The sequence below is a fragment of the Schistocerca gregaria genome, chromosome 7 (genome assembly GCF_023897955.1).
Source record: "Schistocerca gregaria isolate iqSchGreg1 chromosome 7, iqSchGreg1.2, whole genome shotgun sequence".
In the NCBI taxonomy this organism is placed as follows: Eukaryota; Metazoa; Arthropoda; class Insecta; order Orthoptera; family Acrididae; genus Schistocerca; species Schistocerca gregaria.
In genome coordinates this window covers 538,556,365-538,582,492 of record NC_064926.1, presented here as the reverse complement: position 1 = coordinate 538,582,492, position 26,128 = coordinate 538,556,365, and the positions used below count along the sequence as shown (strand labels likewise).

Genomic DNA, 26,128 nt, shown 5'->3' with positions numbered 1-26,128 from the left:
GCCTGCCGGCTGCCGGCTCCTTTGCAGGGGCCCCGCTGGCGGATCTTCCGCTCAGGTGAGCTCGTTGACGGGTCCCGGGTGCGCGGGCGCGGGGGTTGAGATGGCAAGGGGTGGCTGCCGCGCAGCCAGGGCGCCCGCCCGCCGGACACGGTCCGGCAGCGACGCCAACACTGGTTATGTTTCTCTTGGCGTGCAGCAGCGAGAGGTTCGTGGTGCAAATCACGGCACCTTTCAGAAATTTACTCCGGTGCTTTGGGATTTGCATTGTGACCAGGATGTTACTGAACTACACTACTGGCCATTAAAACTGCTACACCAAGAAGAAACGAGCATGTAAACGGGTATTCATTCGACACATATATTATACTAGAACTAACATGTAATTACATTTTCACGCAAGTTGGGTGCATAGATCCTGAGAATTCGGTACCCACAACAACTATCTCTGGCCGTAATAACGGCCTTGATACGCCTGGGCATTGAGTCAAACAGAGCTTGGATGGCGTGTACAGGTACAGCTGCTCATGCAGCTTCAACATGATACCACAGTTCATCAAGAGTAGTCACTAGCGTATTGTGACGGGCCAGTTACTCCACTCACATTGACTAGACGTTTTCAATTGGTGAGAGATCAGGGCAGCAGCTGAACATTTTCTGTATCCAGAAAGGCCCGTACAGGACCTGCAACATGCGGTCGTGAATTAACCTGCTGAAATGTAAGGTTTCGCAGGGATCGAAGGAAGGGTCGTAACATATCTGAAATGTAACGTCCACTGTTCAAAGTGCCGTCAATGTGAACAAGAGGTGACCGAGACGAGTAACCAACGGCAGCCCATACCATCACGCCGGGTGATACGCCAGTATGGCGATGACGAATACACGCTTCCAATGTTCGCTCACCGCGATGTCTCCAATCACGGATGCGACCATCGTGACACTGAAAACAGAACCTGGATTCATCGGAAACAATGATGTTTTTCCATTCATGCAACCAGGTTCGTCGTTGAGTACACCATCGTAGACGATGTGATGCAGCGTCAAGCATAACCGCGGCCACGGTCTCCGAGCTGATAGTCCATGCTGCTGCAAACGTCCACGAACTGTTCGTGCAGGTGGTTGTTGTTTTGCAGACGACCCCATCTGTTGACTCAGGGATCGAGACGTGGCTGCACGATCCGTTACAGCCATGCGGATAAGATGCCTGTCATCTCGACTGCTAGTGATACAAGGCCATTGGGATCCAGCAGGGCGTTCCGTATTACCCTCCTGAACCCACCGATTCCATATTCTGCTAACAGTCGTTGGATCTCGACCAACGCGAGCAGCACTGTCGCGATACGATAAACCGCAATCGCGATAGGCTTCAATCCGACGTTTATCAAAGTCGGAAACTTGATGGTACGTATTTCTCCTCCTTACACGAGGCATCACAACAACGTTTCACCAGGCATCGCCGGTCAACTGCTGTTTGTGTATGAGAAATCGGTTGGAAACTTTCCTCATGTTAGCACGTTGTAGGTGTCGCCACCGGCGCCAACCTTGTGTGAATGCTCTGGAAAGCTAATCATTTGCATATCACAGCATCTTCTTCCTGTCGGTTAAATTTCGCGTCTGTAGCATGTCATCTTCGTGGTGTAGCAATTTTAATGGCCAGTAGTGTATATGGAATAAAATTATCCAAAGTCACCCTGATTTCGACAAGATGTGGTTCATGCAAGACCGAGCTCGAATCCATCGAAGCAGGGCAGTGTTTGATGTCCACGAGGAGCGCTGTGGACCGCTTTGTGCCTCTGGGGTACCCAGAGGCCTCTGCCGTGGGCCTCGACTCACCGTCTTATTCTCCGGGTCTGAACACATGTAAAGTTCGTTTATGCTAAAGGGAAAGTTAATTTTAAAAAAAAAATGGCTCTGAGCACCAAGGGGGTTTAACATCTATGGTCATCAGTCCCCTAGAACTTAGAACTACTTAAACCTAACTAACCTAAGGACATCACAGAACACCCAGCCATCACGAGGCAGAGAAAATCCCTGACCGCGCCGGGAATCGAATCCGGGAACCCGGGCGTGGGAAGCGAGAACGCTACCGCACGACCACGAGATGCGGGCAAAGTTAATTCAGGTATAACTAACAATAGTATATAATTTTATGCATAAACAAAGCTCTAGCATATTAGATAATAAACGTCGGTAAAAAGTGCAGTCGTTATGTTTACTATTTTGCGATTGGTTACTGATGAAAAGCGCGGATTGAAGCGGGAGAGTGCTGTTTTGCTACTGGCTGTTGAGTAAACTGACCAATGGTAAAGCAATGTTCTACGCGCGCACTTCTCTGCTGGTAGAGAAGACTTAAGAGTATTCTAGAGAGGAGTCGGAGCCTATCCATGAAAGAGTTCGGACGTGTGTAGTAGTAGTTCCAACGGAAATGATAAGCTGCCGGATCTAGCAGTGTTTCATACATCAAAAGTGTGGTAAAGTGACGGCATACTTATTCCGCCGGGCGTATAGAAATTTTGGAATTTTTAAGTGTATTTTGTAAAGAGAAAAGACAAATTCCGCGTGGCATATTGAGCAGGTCGGTGGCTAAAAAACTGTGAATGCATTTGGTACCGACAGACTTACTATTTGGCGAGCATTCTCAATCAAAAACAATCATTATTTTTGTAGCTATTACCTTTTCGGGAAATGCAACACCATAAACTTGCTAACGTGAGCGAAAGATATTGTGAGTGACTGTGTTAAGACTAGCACGCGCTTGGCAGTGATACTTGTTCACCTAAGTTTCAGAGTATATTAATTGAGGACAAAATTTCCAACCTTTCATTTAGTGTGAAAACTTTCACCCGAAACGTTGATTAGCAGCTTTAGTTGCAGCCTGGTTCAAGTACAGTAGGTTTCGGTCGACTTCGCTGCTGATGATCTGCTGAGACAATGTTCACAGTTAGGTGCAGGTTCGTCGTAAAGGGACGAAAAGAACCGCGCCGCCGCAGCGACATTAGGAGGTATACCGTGACTTGTCAGCTCAGTGTATGAGAAGCGGTGGCAAAGAGATCTGTCTGTAACAACAAATTGAGTTACTGTCCACAAAAGATGGTTCAGACGCAAAGAAGGGAAATGCTTATGGCAGCCCTTAAAAATCTTTTATTTAGTGTGAGATGTGATGCGTTAGATAAAAAGAAAATCACAAAAAAATACACTACTTTTCTTGAAAGTCGCAGGCAGTGTTCAGTAACCTACAGACCAGCTACATGTCTGCCAGACTAGCTCTGTATCTTCAGTTCAACTCAACACTTACCACACAGCTTCCCGACGGACCAACACTTACGTAAGTAAAGTGAAAGAAATAGTAGTAGCAGCAGCAGCAGTTGACATGCAGGCTGTTGGCAGTGGAGTGCGGACTCACCCTTGTGGGGCAGGTCGTCGGCAGGCCAGGCGGAGGCGTGCGTGACGTGGGCGGCGGGGGCGCCCAGCGGGTGCTGCGCCACGGGCAGCAGGGCGGCGCCGCCCACGCCTACGCCCAGCCGGCTCGGCAGCATGCGGCAGCCTGCGGGCACACACGAGCAGGTGAGATCAGGTGGGCGGTGCGCGCCTTGCCGCACTCACTGAGTGCTGCGGCAACGACAGAGGGCAGCAGGTCGTGGAGACACACACACACACACACACATGCGCTAAGTGTGCGACAAATCTTCTCACATGTGTGCTGGGAGAAGGGAAGTGGACCCAGCGCCGCCCACTCCAATTTAGCTGGGGCACTGCCTTTGAGCGGAAACATGCTCTTCGACATTTACTTTTACATTTATTTTTATTGATGGCCCATCACTTAGGGGAAGTGAAACATGGACGATAAATAGTTTAGACAAGAAGAGAATAGAAGCTTTCGAAATGTGGTGCTACAGAAGAATGCTCAAGATTAGATGGGTAGATCACATAACTAATGAGGAAGTATTGAATAGCATTGGAGAGAAGAGAAGTTTGTGGCAGAACTTGACTAGAAGAAGGGATCAGTTGGTAGGACATGTTCTGAGGCATCAAGGGATCACCAATTTAGTATTGGAGGGCACCGTGGAGGGTAAAAATCGTAGAGGGAGACCAAGAGATGAGTACACTAAGCATATTCATAAGGACGTAGGCTGCAGTAGGTACTGGGAGATGAAGAAGCTTGCACAGGATAGAGTAGCATGGAGAGCTGCATCAAACCAATCTCAGGACTGAAGACCACAGCAACAACATCACTTAGGGAGCTAAATGGACCTTTTCTTGGCATCACATTAAGACAGTTTTGCGCTTGCGTAGTGTATACTTATGATTTTAAAATTAATTAAAAACTTAAAAATAACCTCAGACTGATATATCAGAAGAAGATTACTAAAGATTACGTACTGTGTATGTAGTGTGTGTTCTTTCGGAGATATCTGAAAGAAGAGACACTATTTAACCCAGCTGCCACTATGAGTCAAGGCACAAACGAACTGAATACATGAGCTGCCAGTGGGCACTGCTTTTATCGATGAGGCAAGTTGAAAATGTTTTCCACCGGGATTCGAACCCATTGATGCTGCGTGCTAGGCAGAAGCGCTGACCTCTACGCCACCTGAAGACAGTGGTCACCATAACCGTACATCCTCAACCTGCCTCATTGATATAAATCAGTCTCCACGGGCAGAACGTCTTTAATTCCTTTGTGAGTTAACTAAAGATTATATGACTTGGAGCGGAGAAGGAAGAAGATAGAGTAGAGTGTGAGAGTTACCACAACCAGATGCGAGGATTTCGGCAGTACACTTAGAGGTCCTCGCCTCTGCATAGCATATTGATATCTAATCCTAATGATTGACCGACGGTAGGGAAGCATATCCGAATGAACCTGGTGTCGGTGCCTTTAGTCTATTTTCCAGCTATTTTATTTTAATTACTATTCTATACTAACTTTAGTTCTTGTATCGTTATATGTATGTGGTTGGTATATTTCATTCATAAATGCTCTTTTTATCTAGTGGTGCTGTTTCTGCACTATATCGGCTACAAATTTAGGTTTAACGTGCCCGTCTGGAGACGCGTATAGCTGGCTTCGGCTCTTTGACAGCTTGCAGTGACATTTCGTCTTGCCGGTGTCCCGTAGCCACGCCACCAGGGAGCCACCAAACTCGCTTCTCCGACGAGACGGTTTCATCAAGGTCCAATCATTGTTCTATTAGGATGTACACAGGCCACAGAAATTCAGAAGCGCAAATGATCTTTAACAGGAAAGAACGACTGGAGTTAGACAAATTATGGCACTTTGTTCGCGCTAAACAAAGCAATGAATGCCAACTTTTTGCCACTGCAACATACATGTCACGCGTGGCAGCGGTCTGACAACATTTCGGTCTCAGCTTAGTGTAGATGCGTATAAACAGATCAGATTGCTGATCTTTAAATTTGTAACTCCTGCACGAGTCTTTATAGCCTCTGATGATGTCTCCATCATGAGGCGACGAAACCTTAGGCACAGAAAGGACCACGGCCTATTGCCCATATAACAATCATTTACGCTCAAAATACCGGCCACGAAAGTCTGGATTGTGAGAAAAAAATAGTTTTATAATTTTATTTTGTCAACGTGATAGTTGAAATTTACAACTACCCTTCACACGACGAAGCTCATTGAAATTGGTAGATTGCAGGATCTAGCTGCTTCTTGTTGGAAGAATATGTTCTCGGGCTTGCATGCCAGCAGCTTTCGACCGAGAACTCTGTGGACAAAAAAAGGTTTCGATGGTGTTGAGCCGCAGTAATGCAATACTTTTTAAAAGAGTAAAGCGCCGTTTGACTGTGTGTTACCACATTTATTTTCTGTACCATCTAGATTTCGGCTTTTATGCCATTATCAAATACAACGCTAAAAATTGTTTGAGAATTATTATGTCATATCCGCTAAGGCAGTCCAAAGCAACTAAAAGGAATTTCTCTGGGTAAGCATAGGAGATGAAGCTTCAAGTTCCTTCTTGTGTTGTTCTACAGTGAACTAAGTTCGCTCGACGTAATGTTGGCTACACTCGCAGGGTTTTTTTGTTTTCCGAAACCTGTCGGATCTGTAACTAAAGTAAATGTAACTCGATCTTGGGCTCAGGAACGTTGGACAGCGGCTGGTAGATGAACTATGATGCTTTGCCAACAGCCGTAATTTTGGTGTTTTATTAAGTACCCAGTTTCAACGTACCAATCACGTCATCTTCAGGTCTGTCGCATGAATAAGACAAGACATCATTATTCGTATCTGGTTCCGTAGATACCCGAACTTCATGAGTATGTGTGTTCGTATATCTACGGAACCAGGTACGAGTATCTGTGCCTGGTCTTACACAGGCACGAGTGGTATTTGGCGTCATTCATGCGACAGGCCTGAAGATGACGTGATTAGAACGATGAAACTGGTTGCTAGTTAAACAATACCAAAAGAACGGCCAGCGGCTGTGTTCGAGCGGTTGTAGGCGCTTCAGTCCACGCGGCTGCTACGGTTGCAGGTTCGAATCCTGCCTCGGGCATGGATGTGTGTGATGTCCTTAGGTTTGTTAGGTTTAAGTAGTTCTAAGTCTAGGGGACTGACGATCTCAGATGGTAAGTCCCATAGTGCTCAGAGCCATTTTTGAACGAAAATGACGGCTGTATTTTACAATGGATCTGTAACTGGTCTCAGTAACTACCGGATTTTTGACTGAGGCCTGAAAAGCGATTAGATTTTGTCTTTCTTCGGTGGGCTTGTCTTCCCCTACACAAAGGCACTCTCTGGTGCCCAATTCCCTGCTCCGTTTGCGAATAACGTTTGGAAAGAATGATTGTAGGTGAACCTCTATTTTAGGTATTATTTCTCTAATTCTCTCGCTGTGGCCACATATATCGAAGGAAGTAATTTGTTGTCCGAATCTTCCTGGAACATATTCTCTCAGAATTGCAGTAATAAACCATTCCGTGATGCACATCGTCTCTCTCGTAGCGTCCGCAGCTGGTGGCCACGAGGTCGCTTTCTCGCTTTCTCGCTTTCCGAGCACGGGGTCCCGGGTTCGATTCCCGGGGGGTCGGAGATTTTCACCTGCCTCGAGATGACTGGGTGTTTGTGTTCTCCTCATCGTTCATGAACGTGGCGAGATTGGATTGAGCAAAGGTTGGGAATTTGTACGGGCGCTGATAAGTGCGAAGTTGAGCGCTCCACAAACCAAACGCCATCATCATCTCTCGTAGCGTCTGCTGCTGGAATTTGTTGAGCCCCTCTGTGACTCTCTCGAGCCAACTAAACAATCCTGTGGCGAAACTCGCTGCTCGTCGTTGGATCTTCTCTGTCTGTTCTATTAGTCCTATCTGGTATGGGTTCCAGAGTTACGTAATACTCACGAGTCAGGCGACCAAGCAATTTCTTTCGTGGATGAGATACATTTCGTTAATAATTCTTCCCATGAATCTCAGTCTGGCGTCTGTTTATCCTGCTTCTTTTGCTTTACGTGGTAATTCCACTTAAGGTGACCTCGGATGGTTTAGTCCTAGATATTATCAGTAGATACTGTTTCCAGCAAATTGTCATAAAAATGGTTCAAATGGCTCTGAGCACTATGGGACTCAACTTCTGAGGTCATCAATCCCCTAGAACATAGAACTAGTTAAACCTACCTAACCTAAGGACATCACACACATCCAGGGCCGAGGCAGGATTCGAACCTGAGACTATAGCGTTCTCGCGGTTCCAGACTGTAGCGCCTAGAACCGCACGGCCACTCCGGCCGGCAAATTGTCATCAGGAGTGTAGTTTTACAGTAGTGAGTTTCTTCTCCTATGTATCCGCAATGTGCTACATTTATTTACGTTCAAGTCAACTGCCAATCCTTGCAACATTCATCAATCCTCTGCACGGCCTCCTACAAATCGCTACGGTCTCCTCTCGTTGTTTCTTGTAGAAAATCGTATTACCTGTGAATGGAGTAATGGAGCTTCAGTCATTTTCTATTGTCTGATTTGTATATATTGCAAACAATGACGGTCATATCACGCTTCCTTGGGAAATTCATGGAAGTATCTTTACTCGAGTCGATTTTGTTTCGTTAAGAACGATGTGTCGAGTTATCTCTGCAAGGAAGTCTTGTATCTAGTCGCAAATCTGGTTCGATACTCGGTAAACTCTTATTTTTCTCTCTAAACGGCGGTGCAAGAAGGTCTTAAATGCCTTCCTGAAGCGTAGAAACATGGCACCAACGGGAACGCTGATGTCTACAGCACTGTGGAGCTCATGTAGGAACAGAGCGAACAGAGTTTTGCAAGATCCGTTTACGGAATCCATGGTGATTTTTATGCAGGAGGTTTTCGTTCTCCAAAAACGTCATTATACAAGAGCGTAAAACATGTTTCGTAATTGTAAGCCGGCCGCGGTGGTCTCGTGGTTCTAGGCGCGCAGTCCGGAACCGTGCGACTGCTACAGTCGCAGGTTCGAATCCTGCCTCGGGCATGGATGTGTGTGATGTCCTTAGGTTAGTTAGGTTTAAGTAGTTCTAAGTTCTAGGGGACTAATGACCACAGCAGTTGAGTCCCATAGCGCTCAGAGCCATTTGAACCATCTTAATTGTACAACAGACTGATGTTAGCGATATAGGCCTATAGTTACGTGTATCTCTCTTACGACCTTTTTTTTTTTGAAACGGGAATGACCTGCGCCGTTTTCCAGTCACTAGACACCCTCCGTTGCTGCGGCAGCCTACGATAAACTACTGCTAGTGGGGGAACAAATTCTTTCGCGAGACACTGTAGAATCTTACACGAATCTCATCTGAGATCTCTCCATTAATCAGTGATTGTAGCAGTTTTTCTATTTCGCTGTCACATATAACCCTGTCTGCCACGTCGATGTTCGTTCGATGTTTATAAGAAGGGACCGTAGGCCTATTACGATGTTCAGCGGTGAAACAATTTCGAAAGACAGATGGCAAAATTTTATTTTCAAGGTCACTGAAACCTTTTCTCATTGCTCTCCAACGTTTATTTTCGGATCGATCAGCTTTTGTTCGTCAACTAGGTTTCGAATTTTCTTGAATTTGTTATGTTGTCTTTAGGTAGCAGTTTGCCAACACGGTTATTAAACCTGGTGGATCTTTCCAATTCCTTAAAACCTCGCTTGGAACGTACCTGTCAATTCATATTTAACAATGCATGTGAATTTTTTCCATTTCCAATCTGCATCTTTGTGCTTCACACTAAATATTAGAGGTTCACTACTAGGATACTCGGAAATTTATACCCTGCCACTCCTCCTAAGCAAACATTCTTTCCCACCTTTCGTAACAATCGTTGTAAATTCCGTGGTCACAGATGCTACCACTGATATCCTCCGCTACTTTAACTCATTCGGAAAGTTGAATAAGGGATTAGTTAAGAGCAACTGTTTGGATTGTGTATTGAACCGAGGACCTAGAAACGACGGAGGGGCTTCGTGTCGCCGTAGCCCTCAGTGGTTTACAACCCCACAACAGGCCACAGCAGTCCACCCACCCCACCGCCGCCCCACACCGAACCCAGGTGTATTGTGCAGTTCGCCCCCCCCCCCCCCCCCCTCTCCCCAGACCAGTGTAACTCCGAATGTTTGCGTGGTAGAGTAATTATGGTGTACGCGTACATGAGGACAGTGATTGCTTAGCAATCACTGACATAGTGTAACTGAGGCGGAATATGGGGAACCAGGCCGCATTCGCCGAGGCAGACGGAAAACCGCCTAAAAACCATCCACAGGCTGGCCGGGACACGCCTTCCCGCTCGGGAAGCAGCGCGATAGACCGCGCGGCTATCCGGTCAGGCTAACAAGGAGACGGCACGGCCGTGGGGTCTGGGATTTGTCCGCAATGTTGTGTGGTGAAAGAGGACCCGTAACACCTCGCGTGGTTAAAATATCAGGACGCGCTACCCGGAAAATCCCGGGAAAAAACGATCCAAAGTTTCTTAGGTGCCGCATGAGTATAAATCTTTATTACAATGCCGAGCGGCCATCTGCCCTAGGTGTTTAGGGCTCGGATTCTTACGCCAGAGGTCTCGTGTTCGATACCTCCTCTGGCCCTTTTTTCCCTTCTGTTTCATTTCCTTCGGTTATTCCACCAATTATTCAGAAAGTTTCCCAAACCTACATTATATTTAACAAATTACTTCCATTACTGAATGTTCTGGCGCTACAGTCTGGAACCGCGCGACCGCTACGGTCGCAGGTTCGAATCCTGCCTCGGGCATGGATGCGTGTGTTGTCCTTCGGTTAGTTAGGTGCAAGTAGTTCTAAGTCGTAGGGGACTTATGACCTCAGCAGTTGGGTCCCATAGTGATCAGAGCCATTTGAACCATTTGAACCATTACTGAATAAAAATTATCTTCTTTTTGTGCAACAATACAATAAATGGCGGTTGGTTTTCCACTTTTCATTGTAAGGTATATAAGGAGAAACATTGCCTTTTTAATCAGAATAACAAATTCGGTTGCAAAACATTCAATTTTTATACATATAATAATTATAAACAAGAACCGCAGTAGTGATTATCGTAAAAACAAACAAAGCAATAAATTTTTGCGACAATCTTGCGCAACGTATAAAAGCGGATTTTTTACAATGACAGGGCGTTTGCAATAAATCTGCACAAAAACATGTCCCATTAACATTTACGAAAATGTTTCGAGTTTATGACGATTTTGAGGCAAACCAGGCATACTGAATCATGTCTCGGAATACTGGTGACGATAATGGATGGTGAATTACAGAGTGAATTTTTATACAATCTTCCCGGGAATTAATTTCACGATTCTCCTGTACCAATGCGCTGCAATATTCCAAGCAAGAGAAGAAAAACCCGAGACCTTTGGCGTAAGGGTCCGAGCGCTAACCATGTAGGCCATACGGTGGCTCGGCAGTGGCTTAACATTTTATACTCATGCGGCACCTAAGAAACTTTGGATCGATTCTTCCCGGGATTTTCCGGGTAGCGCGTCCTGATATTTTAACCGCGCGAGGTGTTAGGGGTCCTCTAACACCACACAACATTGCGGACAAATCCCAGACCACACGGTCGTCCCGTCTCCTTGTAAGAGCAACGGTACCTGACACTGGGTGTGGAGGGACACGGGGGAGGAGGGGATGGGAGGAGGAGGGGTAGGAGGAGGGGGAGGGGTAGGGGGAAGGGGAGGGGTAGGAGGAGGGGGAGGGGTAGGAGGAGGGGGAGGAGGCAGGTTACGGAGTAGGAACGTTGAGAGAAGGACAGTAGACGAGATGAATGAATGAGGTGCAGAGGTCGGAGGGAGGTGAGGGAGTGTGCCTGCTCCCGCTAAGTTACTTGATTCGGAAAGATCCTACTCTGTAGGAATCAACATGGATTCCGGAAACAGCGATCGTGTGAGACCCAACTCGCTTTATTTGTTCAAGAGACCCAGAAAATATTAGATACAGGCTCCCAGGTAGATGCTATTTTCCTTGCCTTCCGGAAGGCGTTCGATACAGTTCCGCACTGTCGCCTGATAAACAAAGTAAGAGCGTACGGAATATCAGACCAGCTGTGTGGGTGGATTGAAGAGTTTTTAGCAAACAGAACACAGCATGTTGTTATCAATGGAGAGACGTCTACAGACGTTAAGGTAACCTCTGGCGTGCCACAGGGGAGTGTTACGGGACCATTGCTTTTCACAATATATATAAATGACCTAGTAGATAGTGTCGGACGTTCCATTCGGCTTTTCGCGGATGATGCTGTAGTATACAGACAAGTTGCAGCATTAGAAAATTGTAGCGAAATGCAGGAAGATCTGCAGCGGATAGGTACTTGGTGCAAAGAGTGGCAACTGACCCTAAAATACACTCCTGGAAATAGAAATAAGAACACCGTGAATTCATTGTCCCACGAAGGGGAAACTTTATTGACACATTCCTGGGGTCAGATACATCACATGATCACACTGACAGAACCACAGGCACATAGACACAGGCAACAGAGCATGCACAATATCGGCACTAGTACAGTGTATATCCACCTTTCGCAGCAATGCAGGCTGCTATTCTCCCATGGAGACGATCATAGAGATGCTGGATGTAGTCCTGTGGAACGGCTTGCCATGCCATTTCCACCTGGCGCCTCAGTTGGACCAGCGTTCGTGCTGGACGTGCAGACCGCGTGAGACGACGCTTCATCCAGTCCCAAACATGCTCAATGGGGGACAGATCCGGAGATCTTGCTGGCCAGGGTAGTTGACTTACACCTTCTAGAGCACGTTGGGTGGCACGGGATACATGCGGACGTGCATTGTCCTGTTGGAACAGCAAGTTCTCTTGCCGGTCTAGGAATGGTAGGACGATGGGTTCGATGACGGTTTGGATGTACCGTGCACTATTCAGTGTCCCCTCGAGGATCACCAGAGGTGTACGGCCAGTGTAGGAGATCGCTCCCCACACCACGATGCCGGGTGTTGGCCCTGTGTGCCTCGGTCGTATGCAGTCCTGATTGTGGCGCTCACCTGCACGGCGCCAAACACGCATACGACCATCGTTGGCACCAAGGCAGAAGCGACTCTCATCGCTGAAGACGACACGTCTCCATTCGTCCCTCCATTCGCGCCTGTCGCGACACCACTGGAGGCGGGCTGCACGATGTTGGGGCGTGAGCGGAAGACGGCCTAACGGTGTGCGGGACCGTAGCCCAGCTTCATGGAGACGGTTGCGAATGGTCCTCGCCGATACCCCAGGAGCAACAGTGTCCCTAATTTGCTGGGAAGTGGCGGTGCGGTCCCCTACGGCACTGCGTAGGATCCTACGGTCTTGGCGTGCATCCGTGCGTCGCTGCGGTCCGGGCCCAGGCGACGGGCACGTGCATCTTCCGCCGACCACTGGCGACAACATCGATGTACTGTGGAGACCTCACGCCCCACGTGTTGAGCAATTCAGCGGTACGTCCACCCGGCCTCCCGCATACCCACTATACGCCCTCGCTCAAAGTCCGTCAACTGCACATACGGTTCACGTCCACGCTGTCGCGGCATGCTACCAGTGTTAAAGACTGCGATGGAGCTCCGTATGCCACGGCAAACTGGCTGACACTGACGGCGGCGGTGCACAAATGCTGCGCAGCTAGCGCCATTCGACGGCCAACACCGCGGTTCCTGGTGTGTCCGCTGTGCCGTGCGTGTGATCATTGCTTGTACAGCCCTCTCGCAGTGTCCGGAGCAAGTATGGTGGGTCTGACACACCGGTGTCAATGTGTTCTTTTTTCCATTTCCAGGAGTGTAGATAAATGTAATGTATTGCGAATACATAGAAAGAAGGATCCTTTATTGTATGATTATTTGATAGCGGAACAAACACTGGTAGGAGTTACTTCTGTAAAATATCTGGGAGTATGCGTGCGGAACGATTTGAAGTGGAATGATCACATAAAATTAATTAATGGTAAGGCGGGTACCAGGTTGAGATTCATTGGGAGAGTCCTTAGAAAATGTAGTCCATCAACAAAGGAGGTGGCTTACAAAACACTCGTTCGACCTATATTCGAGTATTACTCATCAGTGTGGGGTCCGTACCAGATCGGGTTGACGGAGGAGATAGAGAAGATCCAAAGAAGAGCGGCGCGTTTCGTCACAGGGTTATTTGGTAAGCGTGATAGCGTTACGGAGATGTTTAGTAAACTCAAGTGCCAGACTCTGGAAGAGAGGCGCTCTGCATCGCGGTGTAGCTTGGTGTCCAGGTTTCGAGAGGGTGCACTTCTGGATGAGGTATCGAATGTATTGCTTCCCCCTACTTGTACCTCCCGAGGAGATCACGAATGTAAAATTAGAGAGATTCGAGCACGCACGGAGGCTTTCGGGCAGTCGTTCTTCCCGCGAACCATACGCGACTGCAGCAGGAAAGGGACGTAATGACAGTGGCACGTAAAGTGCCCTCCGCCACACACCGTTGGGTGCCTTGCGGAGTATAAATGTCGATGTAGATGAGTAATTAAGAACAATGACACTTGAAGCATTGTGTGGAGGGAAGTGGGAGGAGGGGCAGGAGGAGGCAGGTGACGGAGTAGGAACCATGGGAGAAGGATATCGGAGGAGATGGGTGAATGAGTGAGGTGTAGAGGTCGAAGGGAGGTGAGGCAAAGTGCTTGTAACGGCGGCCGGCTACCCGTGTGCGTTGCACGTGCCGCGGGCGGCGTGTCTGGCGCAGCCGCGGCTGCAGAGTTCGCCCCGGCCGCCGCGGGCGGCGCTTTGACCGCGCCGCCGCTGACTGCGGCTGACAGCTGCCGCTGACAGCGCGCCGGCGCTGGCGCCGCCACAAAGCGCGATCACACCTCCCCCCACCGGCGCCCGAGTCAGCCGCTCTGCGCGCATCCCGACCTGGGCGTGGCCTCCGCCGGAAAATCCCGCACTGTCGCTCGCCTTTGCTAATCGCGCCGCTACCTGCGCTACTAGAACTGGGGCAGGCGCATGGGAGGCTACGGTTTTTTCAAAGATTTCCGTGAAAACGCAAAGCACGTGTGAAGGAAATCGCATACGAGATGCTGGTTCTTCCCGGTGTTCCGAGTCCTTATCCGTGCCAGCAGACACTAAAAGAAAAGCGCGTTGGCAGAACAGTAACAAGCCGTTACGTACTGAAGAGCCAAAGAAACTGGTACACGTGCCTACCAGCGTGTAGGCCACCCTTGAGCACGGAGAACTGCCGCAACATGACTCGACTAATGTATCAAGTGCATCGCCGGCCGGTACAGCCGTGCGGTTCTAGGCGCTACAGACTGGAACCTTGCGACCGCTACGGTGGCAGGCTCGAATCTTGCCTCGAGCATGGATGTGTGTGATGTCCTTAGCTAGGTTTCAGTAGTTCTAAGTCCTATGGGACTGATGACCTCAGATACTGCTCAGAGCCATTTGAACCAATACTTTACGCCTCACCCTGATGTTTGCACTCAGTACTGCTCGGTCCAGTCCCAGGTTTGTTTTTCCCCGTAGTGCCAGCAGTGTTCTAGCAGTGATACGCAGCAGTAAGGACAGGTTCGCCAATGAAGGGTTGGCCGATAAGAACCTCGCGTATGAGTTCACTGAATGCAATGGCAGGGCCGCACGAAGACCCTACCTCAGCAATTCCCGCAGCGCCGGCAACAGCGTCTTGTGTTGCTCGTTCTGGTGACCGAATATTAGAGGCTCTTTCACTGTTGTGAAGCTGCTGCAGTTTTACAAAACAAAGGTAATTGATGTAACAAACTGTATCTTCTTTTGGTTCTTCCGTTGTCCCGCATCGGCGTAACGTTGGCAACGTCATTAACGAATATTGCATGGTTAATCTGAGGAATACCTGTTACCATCCCCTTATCTACCCCCACTCCCGGTCCGGGGAGGGAAGAAGTGCACCCCAACTGTCTGAGTGTAGTGTTATACATGTGAAAGTGACAAAGTTTTGCAAATGTTTGCGAATCGTCGAAATGAGATGGGAGTTGGATATCAGTTTGGTATTCGCCTAGTTGAATGAGGGAAACCACCAACTAGGCTGAACGGCACACCGACCTTCGTCGTTTATTCGCTGGGCAGATTCGATCTGTGGCCGGCGCACCTCCGCGTGCCGGAAGCAGTGCTTTAGCACGCAGGGCCATCCGGGTCGGTGAGGTAACAAAGCGAGTAAGCTACAATTACATTATTACTATATAACGGGCCACCAAGTTCCGAAGTTTGGTGGAGTTTTGGTTCACTCTGTCCGTTAGTATTCATCGAGGTGGGGATTGAGGGTGTGCAATAGGTGGTACAGAAAAATAGTCGAAACCCACAGATTTAGGTGTTGGTATGCTAGGTGAAAAGTTCCGGTTACATTTCGTCCCCAGTGGTTTGGTGGGGATAGCAGTGGAGGTGGGAGTTGGATTGCAAATGAACGCTGGGACGGAAGTGGAACTGACGTGCAAATCTTTTGTATCTCCATCCGTTTAGCAGGACATCTCTGGGACGACGGCCGTTTACTATTGTGACAAATAAAGAAAAACACCTACAGGCTGAATTATGGGTGGTGGTGGTTAGTGTTTAACGTCCCGTCGAGAGACGGAGCGCAAGCTCGGGTTAGGGAAGGATTGGGAAGGAAATCGGCCGTGCCCTTTCAAAGGAACCATCCCGGCATTTGCCTGAAGCGATTTAGGGAAATCACGGGAAACCTAAATCAGGATGACCGGAGACGGGATCGAACCGTCGTCCTCCCGAATGCGAGTCCAGTGTGCTAACCACTGTGGCACCTCTCTCGGTGAATTGTGGGAGTGATGATGACTACTGACCCGTGGGGGTGGGTTTGGGGTGAGAATCGGAAGAGGTGACATGTAAAGTTTAAGTGTGGAGCATATGCGAAAAGCAATGCCAATAAACTTGATGCTCACATCACTTATTACCTGCGGAAAAAGCGGTGGGCATAAGACTGGCCTAGCACCCGTATGCGTTGGGGTTGGGATGGTGGCGACATAAAATATTTGAAAATGACTGATGTTAGTGTACCATCCAAAGTCCTTCCTGCTGTTATGTTACTGGCAACAGTCCTGACATTCCAGCCCTATTGGTGAAAGCGGCATGCCATAAAAATCGGTAAGTGGGTAACATTCGATGATAACTACGTAAAGTAAGTCACAGCGGTCGTTTAGGATGTGGGTGCGTATATAACCCTCTATTTATTTATATGTACGTCTATTTTCGTAGGACCAAATTGTGGAGCAAGTCTACATCGTTTTCGAACGAGTCAGTACATGAACTTATATGAGAAAAATTAGCAGGAGTTTTTATTGTTGTAAGGATTCGAGAACAAACTGGTTTGATGACTACGATGCCAACGAGAGAAGCAAGAGGGGTGGATTAACCACTGTAATCAGACAACATACGTCATTTAGATCTGCTAAGGGGACTGCCAGTCTATTTGTCTCTGTAATTCGGCGGACGGTTGTGAACTGTTAAAAAGACTGCTAGACAGGGACAGAAAGAGAAAGAGGGAGAGAGGGAGACTGCGAGGGGAGGCGTGGCAAGTAGAGCGGGGCCCAGAGTGTCTGCAGGGCGAGGGTGGTCGGCGGCCAGGAATGCAGGCTACAGTGCACTGCGCGCGGGGCCACGGCTGATATGGCGGCGCAGCTCTCAGTGGACTGCCAGGTATTGAGGAGGGCGCTCATCATCTGTGCCTCTTCACTGCTTCCTCTCTGGGAAGCGAGTGCCCCTCTTCTTGCCTACATCACCAGAACAATCTCTTCAAGAGCTGCTCTCCGTAAATACTGATACGAATCTCAATGGAAATGCCCCAGCGACTGAGCTTCACATGTTTTACACTACTGGTCATTAAAATTGCTACACCAAGAAGATGCAGATGATAAACGAGTATTAATTGGACAAATATATTATACTAGAACTGACATGTGATTACATTTTCACGCAAGTTGGGTGCATAGATCCTGAGAAGTCAGTACCCAGAACAACCACCTCTGGCCCTAATAACGGCCTTGATACGCCTGGGCATTAGTCAAACACAGCTTGGATGGCGTGTACAGGTACAGCTGCCCATGCAGCTTCAACACGATATCACACTTCATCAGGAGTAGTGACTGGCGTATTGTGACGAGCCAGTTGTCCGCCCACCATTGACCAGACGCTTTCACTTGGTGACATGCGGTCGTGCATTATCCTGCTGAAATGTAGGGTTTCGCAGGGATCGAATGAAGGGTTGAGCCACGGGTCGTAACACATCTGAAATGTAACTCCACTGTTCAAAGTGCCGTGAATGCGAACAAAAGGTGACCGAGACGTGTAACTAATGGCACCCCATACCATCACGCCGGGTATGGCGATGACGAATACACGCTTCCAATGTGCGTTCACCGCGATGTCGCCAAACCCGGATGCGACCATCATGATGCTGTAAACAGAACCTGGATTCATCTGAAAAAATGACGTTTTGCCAGTCGTGCACCCCCCGCCCCCTCCCACTTCCCTGGAATCTACAGGAATGAGGTGACTCGTGGGCACAAATGTGGTGGCAACGCCCTCCAGCTTGCATGCCACGGCGCGTCGCGGCTGTTATCCGTGCCAAAGGTGGAAATAGTGACAACTGGGTAGGTTGTTACTGCGTGTGTATTAGTTTAAACATGCACAAGTACCAATACGAATTACAACTCCGAACATTACAAAATTAATCCTTTTGAAGTTAGTGTAATGGTCGCTAAAGAATCTCGTCTATCACGTAGTAGAAGTTGCACAATAATATGTATTTTAAACAGTTCTTACGCTCGACTATATTTCCCATAAGACAATTAACATACTCCTTGAGAGAGCGTAGGGGAACGATGAGGAGACCCACACCGCCGTACTAGGCAAGGTCCTGGAGTAGGTCGTTTGCCATTGCCTTCCTCCGACCGTAATGGGAATGAATTATGATGATGACGACACAACAACACCCAGTCATTTCGAGGCAGGCGAAAATCCCTGGCCCGGCCGGGAATCGAACCCGGGACCCCGCGTTCCGGAAGCGAGAACGCTACCGCGAGGCCACGAGCTGCGGACAGTGGGGAATAATACGGTTTATTGGAATCCTGATAAATCCGACCCGCACTCTGAACGAAAATGTCCCGCCTTATTGACTGCCCTTAGTAGCTGTTTTACGTGCCTACTGGAATGTAGTGATACCACAGTGAGAAGGACCCTCTGCCACGCACCGTAAGGTGGCACGCGAGTACAGACGTAGACGATAAAAGACGCACGAGGACGCTTCGGGGGACGCGGGCGAATTGCCTCGCGTCGCGGCAGCAGAGGGCAACAAGTCGTCGCCGGTGGCGGAGCGCCTAATTGACGCCGGGGGCGGCTGCGGCGGCGGCGGCGGCGGCGGCGGCGGCGGGGGCGGCGTGAATGCGCGCAGCGCCGCGCTGGCGTAATTGGCAGGCGCGTGGCGTGGCGTGGCGTGGCGCGGCCCCAAACACACGCCCACAATTGCGGCCATTTAGTGGCGGCCGCGGCCGTGGCCAGAATTAGCCGTGCCGGCGCCGCCGCCGTCGCCGCTGCTCGGAGGCGCGGCGCGTGGGCGAGAAAAAGCGCGCGCCCCCACAATGGCGCCCGTGCGCTAATTACCGCGGATCCTCAATTAGCCATCTCGACGCCTTCATTAGCGTCATCTCGACCGGCACCTGAATGCCGGGCCGCGCTCTTCACCGCCCCGGCACAAGTGTCGCCCCCGACGAATGGAGACCGCGGGAGGAAGACAGAAGGAGCACGGCCCATTCAGCGCACCCATGCCCGCCTCCGCCCTTCACATCTGTATCGCCTAAATAACTCTTAAAACATTTACGAAAGGCACTCGAGTACACGTAAGCCTCCGGTAACCATAATAAGCTCACTGGACAAAAAGAAAGGTCACCTGACAAGTTAACGGCAAAAAAATCACATTCAGACACGGTGATCCCTTACGAGCGTAGTGTCCGAAAGAACCGACACCATGCAGTCAAATACTCGATTCGCCTCGATGGGCAGTGACTCTACAACCTTCAGTGCGGATGCACAATATCGTTCGACCTCCTGCGGGAATTCAAAATTAACGATCACGGAAGACAGGACGGGGATTGCCGATACGCGGCGCTAAGTTGCAATACCGGTGGGTTGGGGCGCGAGCCGAGAGAGTACGAAATCAGCGGTTAACGCAACTACCTAGCAAGCAGGAAATCCCGCGTTCGAATCCTGGTCCGGAACACATTTTCACTCGTCGCCGTCAGTTCCGCATAAATTCCCCATGCAGCTGATAGAATTAGTTCCTTCCCTTTCCTTCTCCCCCTCCACCTTCAATTACGTAACATTTAGTTACACCTTCCAGCTACTTCTTTAAATTGTCGCCGCTCATGCACTAATCGCCAGTAAAATTGCTACACCTCGAAGATGACGAGCTACAGACGCGAAATTTAACCGACAGGAAGAAGATGCTGTGATATGCAAATGATTAGCTTTTCATAGCATTCACACAAGGTTGCGCCGGTGGCGACGCCTACAGCGAGCTGACATGAGGAAAGTTTCCAACCGATTTCTCATACACAAAGAGAAGTTGACCGGCGTTGCCTGGTGAAACGTTGTTGTGATGCGTCGTGTAAGGACGAGAGATGCGTACCATCACGTTTCCGACTTTGATAAACGCCAGATTGTAGCCTATCGCGATTGCGGTTTATCGTATCGCAACATTGCCGCTCGCGTTGGTCTAGATCCAATGACTGTTAGCAGAAAATGGAATCGGTGGGTTCAGGAGGGTAATACGGAACGCCGTACCCGATCCCAACGGCCTCGAATCACTAGCAGCCGAGATGACAGGCATCTTATCTGCATGGTTGTAACGGATCGTGCAGCCACGTCTCGATCCCCGAGTCAACAGATGGGGACGTCTGCAAGACAACAACCATCTGCACGAACAGTTCGACGACGTTTGCAGCAGCATGGACTGTCAGCTCGGAGACCGTGGCAGAATTTACCCTTGACGCTGCATCACAGAGAAGAGCGCCTGCGGTGGTGTACTCAACGACGAACCTGGGTTTACGAATGGCAAAACGTCATTTTTTCTGATGAATTCAGGCTCTGTTTACAGCATCACGATGGTCGCATCCGTGTTTGGCGACATCGCGGTGAACGCACATAGGAAGCGTGTATTTGTCATCGCCATACTGGCGTATCACCCGGCGTGATGGTATGCGGTGCCATTGGTTACACGTCTCAGTCACCTCTTGTTCGCATTGACGGCACTTTGAACAGTGGATGTTACATTTCAGATGTGTTAGGACCCATGGCTCAACCCTTCATTCGATTCCTGCGAAACCCTACATTTCTGTAGGATAATGCACGACCGCACGTTGCAGGTCCTGTACGGACCTTTCTGGATACAGAAAATGTTCGACTGCTGCCCTGGCCAGCACATTCTCCAGATTTCTCACCAATAGGAAACGTCTGGTCAACGGTGGCCGAGCAACTGGCTCCTCACAGTACGCCAGTCACTACTCTTGATGAACTGTGGTATCGTGTTGAAGATGCATGGGCAGCTGTACCTGTACACGCCATCCAAACGCTGTTTGACTCAATGCCCAAGCGTATCAAGGCCGTTGTTACGGGTGGTTGTTCTGGGTACTGATTTCTCAGGATCTATGCATCCAAATTGCGTGAAAATGTAATCACATGTCAGTTCTAGTATAATATATTAGTCCAATGAATACCCGTTTATCATCTGCATTTCTTCTTGGTGTAGCAATTTTAATGGTAAGTAGTTAATTCCCTACGCTGGTATTCGGCTCGATGTCGATGCCAAAATGCCGTCGTTGTGGCCAGCGTTTCGTGTGGGCGGGGAGATGAAAATCAGAGGGCTATGTCCAGGCTGTATGGTAGTGATCAAACACTTCCCATCAAAATGCTGCAGGACCTACTTAGTCTTACACCTGCAGTGTATCGCCGACAATTGCCGTGAACGAGGAAATGCGCGGCAGTTGCGTTATGTGGATTGCATGAAATCAGGGGAAACATCTCAGCATACATCTCACACTTGATGGGAGACACTATTGCTCTAGGCGTTTTTATTTGCTCACTGTGCCCTTAGAAATGAAATGTGCAATGTTGCGCAGTAGATGGCCATACTAGAGTCACTGCATAACACATCTCCGGAAAACTTCACCGGATTTTCGTAGGGGATTCAATTTTGTGACCGACCAGAGATCGGAAAGGTAACTGCCTTCGGAACTCTGATTCCCTTGGTCAACTACTTAGTTTCCAGAACGTATTTTTACTCTGAAGCGGAGAGTCAGCTGATTCAAAACTTACTGGCAAATTAAAACTGTGTACTAGACAGGACATGACTCTGGGACTTTTGCCTTTTGTGGGAAAATCCTCTACCAACTCAGCTACCCAATTAAGACTCATGTCCCTTCCTCACAGCTGTATTTTAGCCCATACCACATCTCCTTCGTAACACCATAGAAGTTCTCTTGTATACCTTGCGGGATCTGCACTCCTGGAGGAAAAGATAATACTGAGATATGGCTTAGCCGTAGCTTGGTGGATTGTATTCAGGATGAATATTGACTCCATAGCGGAATACGCCTCGATCTCAATTATGCTAGCAAATTAAAACTGTGTGGCAGACTGGTACTCGAACCTAAGACCTTTGCCTTTGGCGGACAACATCTTCAAATATGCTTTCTTCGAGGAGTGCTAGTCACTCGAGGTATGACGACAACTTCTGTGAAATTTGGAAGGTAGGAGTAGAGGTACTGGCTGAAGTAAAGCTGTGAGACTTGGTCGTGAGCCGATGGAGCACTTGCCTGCCAAACGCAAAGGTCCTAGGTTCGAGTTCCGGTACGGCAAACAGTTTTAAGCTGCCAGAAGGTTTCAACAACTTCATTGTTTGGCAGAGTCTGCTACAGCTACAGCACGCGTTCAGTACCAGCATATTTATTTATTTATTTATTTACTTAGTTGTTTTTAATCTGATGTGATTAGGGCTATCAGGTCCTCTCACATCGGACGAGGGTTTCACATATACAGTATAATTTTTATATCATAGTTACCTAAGAAGTAACGATTTTAATAGCACAAATTGTATTGAAGTGACACCAGTGTCTATAGTGACAATGTGAGTAAATGATACTGACTATGAAGCAATAGTTACCACTGGCAGTACTTTCACTATTCATATCGCTGCTGTTGCCACTAACAATGATGATGATAATAATAATAATGACAATAATAATAATAGTGAGTGACAGATAAAAAAGAATTTGTAGATGTACAAAGTAGATTTTTCTCTGATGTAGGGAGAGGAAATTTAAGGAGAATGCACCAACGAAGAACAATGCGAAATGAAGGTCCGAATGGGAAGAAGAATGTACAACGGTAACGAGCGCACAAAGGCACAGTAGCAATTACACTGAAGCGCCAAAGAAATTGGTATAGGCATGCGTATTCAAATCCAGAGGAATGGTAACAGCAGGAATACGGCGCTGCGATCGGCAACTCCTATATAGGATAACAAGTGTCTTGTGCAGTTGTTAGATCGGCTGCTACTGCTGCTGCAGTGGCAGTTTATCAAGAGTTAAGTGAGTTTGAACGTGGTGTTATAGTCGACAGAGGAGCGAAGCGACACATCATCTGGCCGGCCGGTGTGCCCGAGTGGTTCTAGGCGCTTCAGACTGGAACCGCGTGACCGCTGCTGTCGCAGGTTCGAATCCTGCCTCGGGCATGGATGTGCTGTGATGTCCTTAGGTTGGTTAGCTTTAAGTAGTTCTGAGTTCTAGGGGACTAATGTTCTCAGTTGTTTAGTCCCATAGTGCTCAGACCCATTTGAGCCACACCATCTCCGAGGGGATGTTCCCGTACGACCAGTTCACGAGTGTACCGGGAATTCAGGAACCCGGTAAAACATCAGATCTCCGACATCGCTGCGGCCGGATAAAGATCTTGCAAGAACTGGACGAACGACGACCGAAGAGAATTGTCCAACGTGACAGAAGTGCAACCCTTCTGCAAGCTCCTGCAGATTTCACTGTTGGGCCATCAAGTGTCAGTGTGCGAACCATTCAGCGCAACATAATCGATATGAGCTTTCGGAGCCGCAGGCCCACTTCAGTACCCTTGATGAGTGCACGACACGAAGATTTACACCTCGAATGGGCCTCTGTGCATGTTCGTGCGAAACAGCTGACCATAGTTTCTTGTCAGGTAAGCAATTACCTTTATTCCCATAATGAGATGCGTATTTTAGGGCTCCAGTAACGATTTTTATGCCAGTAAATTTATATTTCAGGGGACTTGCATTTTAGGCAGCGACTCACGTGAATAAAACTATGAAAACTATAATATCATGAATTTAGTTTGACTTATCTGAAACGTTTATTAGAAAAGGAAGTCTCTTCTACTATTAACAAATTTTCCTTGATGTTTAGAGAAGTACATAAGGGCCTGCTATGGTATGCTAGAGAGAGATTCATAAGCTGGTCACGCAATATTTAAGAACTAATTTCGAGCCGGCTGCTTCGGTCGCATAGACTGTATGGTCAGCACAGGTTTTTTTTTCTTTACACAAAATTTTATGTTGCTCACAAAGTGTAGTACCTTCTAAACTTTCCACCCTAACTAAGGCCATGCAGCATGGTCTTTTCCTAAGATAGTTCTGAAGAAAAAAGCGATTCTGGTATCTGGAATCTAAGGTTTCTGGTAATCATGACCTTTGCACTCTTGTGTTGATATTTCTATAGAAACTTTTGTCCCAAACACACATTTCTTTACATCTAACTCAGAAGCGAAATACCAAATTTCGTAGATTTACCTTTAAAATATTTTTAATATAATGAAAAATTTCTTAAAAATTTTCTTGTCCTATTTCACACACTTAGGGATTGAAATTGCAAAATCCGTGAAACAAGTATTTTTTTATTTCAAACCGGAAAGCCAAATTCAATTGTTCATAGATTTAGTTTTAAAAACTCTTTCAAAATTTAATATTTCATAAAACATTTCTTCCCCTGTTTCGTCTCCTTAGGTGCTGAATTTCCAAAAAACTATGAGTTTGTTATTTGTAACCGAGAAGTCAAATAGCAATTTTCATAGACGTAGCTTTAAAAATATTTTATTAATTCTTTAATAGTAATTCAGTTTCTAAAAGCTTTCACTCTATTTCTCTCCCATACGGATTAAATTTTCAAAAATGCTGAAACACTTATTTCTGACCGAGAAACCAAGTACCAGTTTTTGTAGGTCTAATTCCAAAATTGCCTTAATATTAATATATTTTAAAAAAACGTTTTATCCCTTTTTCACCCCCTTAGGGATGGAATTTCGAAAGATCCCTTCTTAAACGACGCCTACAGTAGACGATCAACGGCCAGCTCCTAATTTGAAATAGTTGGTCATGATTTATGTTCTTCTGGTTCATTTTGTTTATCTAATATTATTCATGAACGTTTAGGTAGCGAAGTGGTTTGAGTTGAGCGATGATGAGTCAGTTGGGACATAGCACTGTGTGTGTGCGCGCGTCCCCACAGCGCCTGCTTTATCGGCCGTGAAGCGCCTGCACGGTGGACGGACCGTGGCGTGCTGTGGTCCGCGTATAGCTGAGTTACCCCCTGGCGCCCCTCCTCGCTGTGATAAGCGGCTAAAAGGCGACACCTCTCGTCCCGTAGCCCCGCCACACACACTACGTACACTCCCCCTGCAGTCGTTAAAGTACGACGCGTTCGCTCAAAGGTTCGTGAGCCAGTTCGTGTAAACACACACTCCGATGAATCCGCCGGGAGTCGCATCTGTGGAGCAGTTTTGTTGATAGAAGTCCGAAGACTTTCGCGACCAGTGTCAGTCTGAATGCAACCGCAAATCCCCACTCCTTATTGTTTAAAGAATCGATCTCACATGTAGATTCAAACGTCGAATTACTTTACAAAGAAATTGTTACTGTTGCTGTTGCAGCAGTCTTCAGTTCTAAGACTGGTCTGATGCAGCTCTCCATGCTACTCTATCCTCTATAAGCCTCCACCCCCGAACAACTGCTGAAATTACATCTTTCACTCTGCTTACTATATTCTTCTCATGATCTCTCTACGCTTTTTTGCTGTCAGCAGTTCCCTCGAATACTCAATTGGTGATCCCTTGATGTCTCAGAATGTGTCCTGCGAACCTATCCCTTTTTCTAGTCAGGTTGTGCCACGAATTTCTTTCCTCCCCAATTCTACTCAGTACCTCTTCATTATTTAAGTGATCTGCCCATCTAATGTTCAGCATTCTTCTGTAGCACCATGTTTCAAAATTTCTATTCTCTTTTTGTCTTAACTGTTATCGTCCGTGTTTCACTTCCATACATGGCTACACTCCATAAAAATAATTCAGGAAAGACTTCCCAACACTTAAATCTATATTCGATGTTAAATTTATGTTTCTCAGAAACCCGTTTCTTACCATTGCCAGTAGACATTTTATGTCCCCTCTACTTCAGCCATCATCAGTTATTTTGCTGCCCATGTACCAGAGTTCATCTACTACTTTAAGTTGATCGTTTCCTAATCTAATTCCCTCAGCATCACTTGATTTAGCTCGACTACATCGCATTATCCTTGTTTTTCTGTTGTTAATGTTCATGCTATATGCTCCTTTCAAGCCACTGTCCATTCCGTTCAGC

At 47.8% G+C, this 26,128-nt stretch overlaps 1 protein-coding gene across 1 annotated transcript in view; it reads right to left on the bottom strand.

Moving 5' to 3' along the window:
• The window catches only part of LOC126281621 (paired box protein Pax-6-like), a 411,130-nt gene that overhangs the window by 317,851 nt on the left and 67,151 nt on the right, over nucleotides 1-26,128 (bottom strand). The window contains exon 3 of the mRNA XM_049980743.1: nucleotides 3,401-3,541. Within this exon, the coding sequence (XP_049836700.1) occupies nucleotides 3,401-3,541 (141 nt within the window). The remainder of the gene's footprint in view (nucleotides 1-3,400; nucleotides 3,542-26,128) is intronic.